Genomic DNA, 11,250 nt, shown 5'->3' on the forward strand with positions numbered 1-11,250 from the left:
GTCTTCCCTGGTGGCGCAGTGGTTGAGAGTCCGCCTGCTGATGCAGGGGACACGGGTTCGAGCCCCGGTCTGGGAAGATCCCACATGCTGTGGAGCGGCTGGGCCCGTGAGCCATGGCCGCTGAGCCTGCGCGTCCGGAGCCTGTGCTCCGCAACGGGAGAGGCCACAGCGGTGAGAGGCCCACGTACAGAAAAAAAAAAAAAAATATATATATATATATATATATGTTAAACACACACACACACACACACACACACACACACACACACTCCAATGCATTACTACAGCCAGTCTGGCAAATTAACTTTAATATACAGATACAAAACAACAAATATAGATTCACAGCATTTACAAGAAATCATTCAAATAACATTGTAAATTTTTTTTTTTTTTTTTTTTTTTTACAAAAACTTCAGAGAAAATACATATCAAGTAACAGCGATCTTGCACAACCCAATTCAGCTGTCAACAGCCACCTCATCAGTCTGGAAGCTGTCACTTGACCTATACAGATAACATCACTTTGAGGCCGGTGAGTCAGCACTGAGGGTACAGGTCACCAAAAGCCTTGCGAAGTAGGTAAGTCAAACACTGTGGACGCTAATATTTACAAAAAGAGACCGACTGGTAAATTACAGAATCGGTTACAGTATTTTCTAAATTCAAGTGTCAGATACCTAATAAACAACTGAAGACAGTAATGTTAAGTTTGTTGTTACGAAATATGCATCCGATATTTACGCTCCTGGGTTTGTTTGTTTTCTTCAAGATCACAGTTTCCACTTACTATTTTCAGAACCTTTGGGACTCCACCTCCGCTGCATCCATCCCGAGAAGGGCAGCGTCCGCCAGGTGAAACGTTAACAGGGAGGACTTGCGGGCTGAGCTTATTACAGGGACAACTGCTTTGGGGCAGTGGCCTTCTCGGTGTGCGCCTGGCGTCCCTGGCCTGTGAGCCACATTTATCCACGCTTGTTGGCACTGGACTGTGAGGGACACGTCTGTTTCTCCTCTCCTCAACAAAATATTACACCGCGATTTCCTCCCTAACTCAGGTGGTCGGGTTTTTCTATCCTGGCTTGGGGACTAAGTTGATCTGCACTGAGGAGAATCAGCAGTCTGGGCCCGTAGAGATTCCCAACCGATAAAATGCCGGTGCGTTGCTTCTACAAAAGATTTCTATTGTGAAACAGGTTTTGAATTAAATGTACTTTTGCTCTGTGTCTAGACAACAGCAATGTAGGATTGAGGGGATTTTCTGAACAGGCACGGAGCTCAGTCCTCGTATTACGAATAAAAAGGCACGACGATATTCAGAAGGAGTGTGGAGATGGGGGTGAAATGTTTTCAACTACAAAATCAGGTCTACGGCAGGGGGTGGGAAGAGATCAGATGTACCGAGAGCAAGAGACACAGGTGTCCCAGGAAAGCCCTGGCAAATCCCTGCCACTCTTCTTCCAGTTTGCAGGCCAAAGACAAAGAATGCCATTTCTCCAGGACTCCACAGGTATTCTGTTGTACGACTGCTTACAATCTACTGCAAGGTTGTTATACATGTTAGGCATCATCAAAAACCGAGAAGGCTGCTTTGGACCTGAGGCCATTTCAAAGGTCTTTCAACAGAGTTGGCAAACTCTGAAACATGATAGAGTAAGTGAAATTCATCAAAATCTTATGCCATCTTTATTGGGGGGGGGGGGGGGGCGTGGTCCACCGATACCACGCAGTGTAGTGTTAAAAAGAGAAAAAGACAGACAGAGAAAGCGAGATTCCCAGTGAAATTCATACACAACCTGTACAGGGAGTCTCTTCGTTTTTTCTCTTTTTCTCTCCAAGTGGAACATGCGAGAAATCAAGAAGGAAGTTCAGGGCTTCCCTGGTGGCGCAGTGGTTGGGGGTCCGCCTACCGATGCAGGGGACACGGGTTCGTGCCCCGGTCCGGGCGGATCCCACATGCCGCGGAGCGGCTGGGCCCGTGAGCCATGGCCACTGAGCCTGCGCGTCCGGAGCCTGTGCTCCGCAACGGGAGAGGCCACAACAGTAAGAGGCCCGCGTACCGCAAAAAAAAAAAAAAAAGGAAGGAAGTTCGTCAAATGTAAAAACAGAACACCGAGCCATCTATCCTGTAGAGAACGCAGGCGTTTGCTAATAAACCCAAGCTAGACACACAGATTTAAAGAGGACAAAGGACGTTCTATCCTTTTAAACGCATTTTAGCAGTTTTCAAATCACCTGGAAATCCAAGCAGGAGCCACCTAGGATGGACATCTGACCAAGGGACTGTCACCACGTGCCCTGGTGTCCATGCTTCCTGCTCCTCTGTTGGGAAGCTTGAGGGGAGGAGGGTGGAGCCAGGAGTCAGGTCTCGGCCGAGAGACAGACCAGGGCTGCCGACAGCACGTCCAGCCCTTTGTCCCTGTGCTCTGGACAACGGGGGAGATGGGGGCCCTCTGGGTGCTTCTGCACTGGGGGTGAGTCCTCACTGGAAATATAACATGAGCAACTGATTTTCTTTACTTCCTCAAAGTAATTCTATTAAAAAAAAAAAAAAAAAGCAACCCAACTGTTCACAACTGCCGTATAAACAAACAACTCTGTTTAGCACAGAGGCCCGACAATGTTCGCTGAGGGGGCCCACGAAAAGCATATTAAGCATAGTATTCAAAATGTATCATTGTATCTTGTTAGTAAAAAGGTCAGTTATATAAATGCAACGGAAATTGAGAAGTCTATTCAGAAAGGAAGCACACACACACACACACACACACGAGCACGCGGACCCACGGCACCTCCCGAGGAGCTTCCTCACAGAAGCGGCTTCCGTGCCGGGACCTGGGCCCCGAGGTCCGCAGAGGCAGCACCGCCTGGGTCCCCCCGCCCCCCGGGAACAGCTCTGGGTGTGAGGAGGAGGGGGCCCACACCTGGAGTCTCAGGTGTCCCCTCTGTTAGGACCATACAGGTGTGTTTATTCTCAAGCAGGGACTGGGTAGAAAAGAGAAGTTTTGAGGTTTCAACACCAAAGAGAGATTCCCGAGTAGAAAACCACAAGACATGTAACAGGCCCCCGCCCGGTGCACGAGGTCAACGGAAAGGTGTCTCACGTTTAAAAGCCATTTTCATCAAAATTTACCATCGAGAAAAGGCAAGGAGGTTGCTGCCGACCGGCGTCGGCCGCGTGGCCTTCGCTAGAGCGGGCTGCTCTCTCTGAGTCTGGATCTATTTCGTGAGGTCTCTTCCATGCGGAACCGATCTTCAGAAACCTGTCGACATGCTAAGCATGGCACAGCTGGCACTACTGCTCGGGGGCGTGGGACAAAGTTGGCTTCAAACGTGGAGGAAGCAGGACCCTTGAGCCTCTGGTTTTCAGTGGAAGAAGGTACGTGTCACTGTCCCTCGATCGGCGAGGACAGAGGCAGAGGGAGGAACAGGCACACGGATGCTCTTTTAAGGACACGTTTCAACTGGGAGGTCTGCACGTTCACTTCGTCCTCAAACGAAATGAAATCGGTTTTCCCACTGGAAGTGCACGTGCGTGAAGTTTCTCAGGTTTCTGCTCGGGGAGTGGCACATGGGCGGGGACAAGTGTACAGAGCCAGCAGCGGGCTCCCTGCCCCCTGAAAGCAACGGCGTCTTTGGAGCGCGTGGGTCTCCGTGCACCGCGGGCCCTGGACCATGTGCGCAGGAGCCTGCGGGAGAGGCCGGCCCACCATTTGGCGACTGCGTGGATGAGGAAGACGCCAGGGGACCCCAGGGCCCCAACAGGGCTGCAGTCACCGCCCGCCACCCCGTGACCCCGGCACTCCCGTCCCCTTCAAGACCGAAGGCAAAGTGGCCCTGCCCATCCTCCTCGGGGAGCCCCTCCCGGGGCCTGGACTGCAGCTCGTCCTCGGGGATGCTCCCGGCTCCCCGCCCAGCATCTCCAGAGCCCACTCCGATTCCCCGGCGCCGGCCGCCTCGGTGGGCTCACGGCGGGGAGCGGTCCAGGGGACACTGGAGCTGTGCGTCATGACCCCCCTCCCTCCCGAGAAGGCAGCTGGGCCTCTGCGACCGCAAGCGAGGCCAGGTCCTCCTCACTGCGTCCCCAGGAGAGGTTTTCAGCACCGGATCCCTGTGCCACGTGCGGAGTAGATTCCTTGGACGGGGCCCAGGAGGGGCACGGGGGCCCCTCTCCCCAGTCCCCGCGTCACTTCCTGAAGGGGGTGAGCTTGTTGAAGGTGTGCCAGAACAGCGACGGCTTCCTCTTGGGCTCCGCCAGGGCGAACACCTGCTGTTGTGGCAGGCTGGCGGGCACGGTGACGTGGCGCTGGTGGACCGGCCGCAGGCTCTGGAGCGGGGGGGCCGAGGGGCATCCTCCACCGTAGCCTGATGCAGGGGTGAGGAGGGCAGAGGGCCACGGACTCAGCGCCGGTGGCAGCCCAAAGGGAAAAGCAAGTGCCGGTCCCCACACCCCAGGCCGACCCTCCAGTCACCTCCCCCAAAGGGGTCCCGAACGGCCATCCTGACACACTCAGACCCTGTGTGCCAATTGGGACACAGACTACCGCACTGAATCCTCACTTAAAACCCTCCCAGGACAGTACCGTGACAGCCAAGTGACCGGGAAGGAAACAGAAACCCAGGGCCACTGTGTAAATTTCACCGGCAGGACTGGATCTGGACGTCTGTGTGGGATGAGCAGCAGCGGAGTGCTTTCTGTGAGAGCCTGGAGCTCACGCTGCTCGCCACTTACGGGATGCAATGATTTGGTTCCCCTGAGCCTCAGTTTTCCAATGTCTAAGACGGGGTAACGGTGCCCACTGGGTTGTTATGAGAATTAAATGAGTGAATGTAAGTAACGTGCTTAGAGTAGTGCCCTGATACCTCGTCGAATTAACCAAAACTGTTTCTTTGGAGCTGGCATATAAAACCTATGCACAGGTGGTCAGAAAGTTGTGTTATATTAGCTACAAGACCACGCGCTGTGAAAGTCAGCATGGAGAGAGGAGAGAGTGGGAGTTTGGGAAGAAGAGAGGCCTCCGTCCACAAACCCTCCCTGCCCCTGACCTGCCACAAGGCTCTCCTCTTCCAGGGCGGCAGAGAGGATGACATGGGAGAACTCATGGAAAGTGCAGGACAGGTGACCCCCAGAAGCATGAGAGCTCCTTCGAACTAGCTGCCTGGCCGCTGAGCCAGTGATCCTTGGAAGATATGGACGGGAACTAGTGGATCCCAATAAACTGGTATCTACCAGTCACCTGCCATCCAAAGTGGAGATGCAAGAAATACTTAAAATGAGATTTTCTGCCTTGAAGATATCCGTTAACTTAGTGTGTGTGGGGGGAGGGGGGCGGCGGCAGGAAATTCTGCATTTGAGCAGAGGAAGCAGGGCTTTGCTAAATGCTGTTCTGGTAATAAATTCTTCTCGGCCCATCGGTCCTGGGCTCAACTGGTCCTTGTTTTTGCATTTTCGGGTAGGAAAATACCCAATGGGATAAATTTCACGTGAATAAAGTTTGCAGAAATACAACATGTAGTTTTGGAATAAGAATCCTTATTGTTTCACTTCTGTTGCGCTGAAATATTTGTACTATGCATGTGTGGACTCTGGGGTCCGTGTCCCGGGCCTTGGTATTTTGTAAGAGCTGCCCAGGTCACTCCCACAGAATGTGCCTGCGGGGTAGAGAATCCAGGCCCTAAAGAAGCCAGAGGATCTTCTTTTGCTTTCGCCCCCTGCTTGACACAGTGAACTTTGACATCTTTTTTCTCATCTGAACTAGGACATGCCTTCAGCTGATAAGCAGTCTGGGGTTGGAGATTTCCTCCTCACATGCCCCAGACTCCTGGGCTGGTTGGCCTGTGGATGGATAATCCCTCCCTCTGCAGGGGGGAAGCTCAGAGGGCAGGGCAGGGGGGTCTAGAAGCTCCTCGGCCCCAAGTCAAACACCTTGTACAGACGCCTCTTCAAACGTAAGCACGTACTAAAGGATGTTCAGAACCAAATGCAGATTTGGTTTTTAAACCGTCCACTGCTCTGAACTATCATCTTGTTTTACCCACACTTCTCTCCTTCACTTAAGAGTCGGTCATACCTAACAGCTTCGGGCATTTCTCCCCATTTTAATTCCAGTACTGACATACACACACTAAAGAGGTGAAAAACATTCTTCAAAATTTACCTTTTGACTTTCCATGTCCTGCCTTTTGAGCATTTAACATGGCAAGTTTCTTCTGATTTTCTGAAATTTCCACTCCTGTATTTAGAAACAAATGTGATATGTATTCAAAACAAGTGAAAACATTTCAGAATAAAACCTGCACCGAACCCACATTAACCCTGAGGTCTGCTCCATAACCCGAAGCAAAGGGCCTTAATCCTTCAGGAAGTAAGTATAAGGGGTTGAAGGGAGCGGAGAAGGAGGACGATTATCACCAGGATGGCCACACCACCACTCTCCCTACCGGGACACGTGAAGAGTGACAACCCGCCTTCTAAGAGTGGGCTGGTGCCTTCAGCCTCAGTTTCCTCATCTGTGAAATGGGTCCAACAATAGGACCCACGGCACGCCTGTCCCTGTCGGTCTTGTAGGCAGGTTTAGGAATATCAGGACCTGCAGCTCCCTGGTCTTTTCCCTGCGGGGGGTGATCCGGGAGAGGCGGGGGAAGGGCCAAGACCCCAGGGCTCACCCATCGCCCGGTCCTCCTGCACCCGCCTGCGCTCGTCCCTGCAGGCCTGCAGCCACCGCGCCTTGTCCTCAGGCTTCTTGGCACAGAACAGGTGCGCCTCGTCACCCGTCCTGCTGACCAGCTTGAAGGCGTTTCTGATGCCGAGGGTGCGGGCACCGTCGCGGCCGTCCTCCAGGTCCACGAGTTCCACGGCGTCCATGTCTGTGCTGCCGCGGTAGTAGAGCACGTCCCTCCGCAGCAGGTCTTTCTTGCAGGCCACCAGCTGGTGGTCAAACAGGAAGAACGTCCGCTGCTGGCTCTTGCCCTGCCGGGTGACCCTGGTCAGCTCCCCGGAGTGGATCAGCTCCGAGCTGCGCTCGAGGATGTCCTGGCCCTGGAGGGAAGGGTGGACACATGTCCTGAGGTGCCCCGACGCGAGGTCTTAGGGTACCGGGCATCGGGTGGAGCTGGGGGGGGGGAGGCCCTGGCGTGAATCCCCACGGGCGGGCCAGTTACACGAGGCCCACGTGCAGGGCAAGGCCTCAAAGGCCGGTCAGACCTCGGCCGTCAGCCTCCTTGTGCAGGAAAACTCTTCTCTCTTTTCCCTATTCCATGGGAAAATGTGATTGAGCCCCTATGTTACCTGAGGGGTCTCCCTTATCAGAAAGATCTGGTGAAAAATTCTGGATGGGTGGGATCCAATCAGGATCCGAAATGGCAGCTGGCCTGGACCGACCCCCGAGAACAAGGAGACCCCCTGTGGCTAGGGGCTCAGTGCTGCAGACTCGGGGGGCTTCTAGGCAGCTCAGGGTCTTGGAAACAAGAGGCCAGATGGCAAGCTGCCAGCAAGAAATTGGTAAACTTCTGACAAGAAATTATCCCCTAAATGTCAGAGTCCAAGAACAGGAGGAGAAACACCCTTCTGTAATATTTAGGTCGGCTCTAGTCCAGTGTAACTTTGTGGTATCTGCTATGACACTGGCCTTTGACTGTAAGATTTTACCCTCCTCTAGTCCCGGTTATACACAATAGTTTTTGGAGGCAAAAGATCTCGACTCCGAAATAGCTTTTCTATTTACTTGCCTACAGCGATTCTGTGCCCTGGATTCTGGGCTCACAGGAGACTTAGATCCACGGACCCCAAGGTCCCATCTGAACTCCCAGAGTCCATGAGGGCCTTGAAAGAAGAGTATTTCTCTCCAGTGTTCACTGCTGTCACCTGCTTTAGTTAAAGACCTAACTTCTCCATCCAAACTTTCACAATCTTTGGGGAGAGTGAGCTCTGATCAATTGATCTGATGCAGGATGGCTCTTCCTGTGTCTGAAAACCATCCGAACAACGTGGGCTATTGTCCTCGGTGATGGCCTCAGGGGCAGTGGTCCGTGGGTCCCATGCTGCTCCCTCACCTTTCTGTGCTTCAGTTTCCCCATCTGTTAAATGGGGTAATAACAGTTCCTACTTCATAGGACTATTGAGAGGGTTAAATGAGTTCATATATTTAAACGACTCAGACCAGCGCCAGGCACGTGTGAACACAGTACAAGCACTAGCTACTGTCACTGCTGTTCTAACAAATAAAAGCGTGTGTGTGTGCGTGTGCGCGCTAGGCCATCGCCACAGGCTGTGTATCAAGTGCTCTGTGGCACCGTCTCACGCGATCCTCACAACAGCCCTACGAGAGGTAACGTTTCCCTCCCCATCACACAGACGGATCATCAACTTCACCCAGATCACACAGGAGCCACACTCGCACCATGACAGAACCTGCACTCTAAGGTTCTCCAGCTGCTCTCACGGAACCCACAGTCAAGCAGGAGAGACAGGGTGTCCGCAACAAACTGGTCACAGACGCTCTTCAGAGCACTCCCTGGAGGAGGTGGAGGGTAAAGCTTTGACTGCTTTAACAGTGTGCATCAAAATATCATGCCATTAAAGCCAAGAGCACAGGGCGCCAATCACGGGACACAAAGTGGGCCGTCGCCTTAGACGACCACAGGTCGGGGGTGTGTGGGTCGAGATGCGCGGTGAGCGGGGAGGGTCCCCAGGTGCCCCGCGCCCACGATGGACCGCAGGTGGGGGGTGGGCTCCCACGTACCTCCCAGCCCACGATGGACACCTGCCACCGTGCTATCTTGTCTATGCTTTCCAGCTTGCGTTTTCGCTCATTGATCAAACAGGCGACGTTCTTCATGGCCTCGTACGCTGCCTTTATGTTCCTGTAATCGCTGCAAAGTGAGGGGTTAATTTTAACCACGTAATGGGCACCTTGCAAATGAGGACCTACGAAATAATACATTCCATCTGTGACTGTACACTGACAGTCTAGACAAGATGGCCTTTAAACAACAGCCATTGTTCCCCTTCCCTTGTTCCTTCATGAATAGGCTACAGTTCGCAGAGGTTAAGGGAGCCGACCGAATGCCACCCAGAATTCTGTGGAATAAGAATGCTGTCGTTCGTTTCCCAGAAGCCACAGTGAAATGAAGCAAAGGTCACAAGAAATAAGTTTTAGTCACAGTGATGACAGATTATTTTCATTAATAAAGAAAAGACAGGCCTCTGTTATTGCTCTAACCCTCATAGAGCTAGTTCTGCCATATAAAGTACTTCAGTGATCCCCACCCATTCTCAAGAGGGGTGATTTGCTCTGAGTCAGGAAAGGAGGGGAGGACACAAGTGAGTTACGTAACTGCGGACACGACCTTTCCCTCATCCACGCAGCTTTACTCCTGGTGCTTTCTACCGGCCACAGTCAAATCAGACTCACATGTCTCCCCCAGCAGCTCCTCTAACCCTGGAGGCACCAGGAAAACTGAAGCTCCGATCTGCACACAGGCTGCCAGAGAGTGTGTCTGGGGCCGGAAACGTTTACATTCAAGTCTCGCTTCACGTTAACAATTCAGGGACATGTAAACCGGTCGCCCAGCTAACGAGCTAAGTCTTTTTCTTCCCCCCCACGCTTTCCTGTGTCTTCCAGGACACACAGAGCCTCTGGGTCTCAGGTGGACTGGATTGCAGTCCTCCTGCACAGCCAGGAAAAAAGCCTTGGGAGCAGACTCTGCTGTCTATGTACCAAACACCGTTCATCTGCACTTTTGAGAGGTCCCTGGGCATCCCCGCTACCCCATTCCCGGACGGACCAGACCCCACTGTCTTCAGACAGAAGCGGAGCAGAAAAGAAGAACAAAGTGACACACAGGGGCTGCCAAAATAATGGGAGCAAACACCCCCTCAGAAAGGGCTCCAGCAATGAAGAAAGTGTGCAAAATAATTGCACTTTTTTCCCACAAGTTTTTCTGTACAATTCCAGGAAAGAGGCAGAATGTAATGGTTTTTAAAAATATTTTGTTTTGTTTTACTTCAGACAAGGAAATGGGCTTTTTGTCATTTCTTTTAAAATGATTTGTTTTGAAACAATCAGACTGTGTAGATGCCTCATAGTGAAAAATGCCCTTAAAGGAGAAAAGCTAAGTGTTGAAGGGTGATGAGCACACTCCTGGCATAGCTTCCCCGTCTTTCGAGATGTTCTGCTTCTTAATTTGCTTATTTATTTTCTCAGGTTCCTCATCACGATGACATTTTATTTTTTAAAAAATGTCTTCAAATTTGTGACTCGCTTGACTTTGCTATTTTCTTTCTGTCAAAGTTTTCTGATTTTTCCATCAGAAAAAGAAAAGCATAACATAGCTCTTTCCTTTTATCTATTTCAATCAACTCCTTTCTCTTATTCCTTTCACCTTAATTCTTGAAACTAACATCATCATCTGGGTATGTTGTTTAGCGACCCAGCTCTTTCTTTCGACCTTCTGATCTAATTGCGAAAAGACCCCTGTCCCAGCCCCGTCTCTCCGCAGGAGTCCAGGCGCAGAGGACAGAAGAATGACTCGTCCCCCTCATCCTCCGGAGCAGGCGCTACCGTGGAGAATCCCACTGCTCTCGGGGCAACAGTTAGATGTTGAAACCCAGAGCCGTGCCGTGTGCTGCAGCGGATTCCCTCTGGGCACGGTTTCTCCCCGCTCCCTTTTCTCACTAGACCCCTTCAAGACTGTCCTTCCAAGGGCTGCAGGTGGAGTGAAAGCTTTGTGCCGTGACACGGATGTCACGGATGAGGTCTGGTTCTCATCGAAAACAAAAAGCTTTGTCCTAAAACCTTGCTGGACGACGGCTGTGTCCCCACTGGCCTGCCAGTTGTGGACTGCTGAGAACACAGCGAGGACCCCATGGCTGCCGGCGAAAGGGACCCTGCGGTGGAGACCCTTCCCCACATCTCAGAGAGGGGGCAGGCCTGCTCCAACACATAATGGGTGACAGCTCACGTACAATCACAGCACGATCAGACGTTGTTCTGTGCATGCGGGGAAGTGATGAGTTGCTACTCGGTAAGCAGAGGTCAGTATTTTTGGGTCCCTCAGAAGAATTCACAAAGTAAGCCCCAAAGGGAGATGGAGCACTCAGGTAACCATGACGAGAAGCCCTATGCTCAGAGCCAGAGGGAACAGGGTGGATGGGATCAGGAGACAGAACAAGCACGGAGCTGGACCAGAAAGGGCTCAGAGCCCAACAGGATCTCAGGAGGATGCGCCCCCCAGTGGAGCCCACACACTACG

The 11,250-nt window shown here is 52.2% G+C and overlaps 1 protein-coding gene across 1 annotated transcript in view; it reads right to left on the minus strand.

Annotated features, from left to right (window-relative positions):
- Window positions 1–1,696: 1,696 nt before the first annotated feature.
- Window positions 1,697–11,250, minus strand: part of SPATA13 (spermatogenesis associated 13) — a 206,721-nt gene continuing 197,167 nt past the window's right edge. The window contains exons 10-13 of the mRNA XM_070044104.1: window positions 8,739–8,868; window positions 6,664–7,036; window positions 6,156–6,230; window positions 1,697–4,362 (exon numbers count right to left, since the gene is read on the minus strand). Of these exons, the coding sequence (XP_069900205.1) occupies window positions 4,184–4,362; window positions 6,156–6,230; window positions 6,664–7,036; window positions 8,739–8,868 (757 nt within the window). The 3' untranslated portion in view covers window positions 1,697–4,183. The remainder of the gene's footprint in view (window positions 4,363–6,155; window positions 6,231–6,663; window positions 7,037–8,738; window positions 8,869–11,250) is intronic.

Source organism: Globicephala melas, chromosome 18 (assembly GCF_963455315.2).
Source record: "Globicephala melas chromosome 18, mGloMel1.2, whole genome shotgun sequence".
Classification (NCBI taxonomy): domain Eukaryota; kingdom Metazoa; phylum Chordata; class Mammalia; order Artiodactyla; family Delphinidae; genus Globicephala; species Globicephala melas.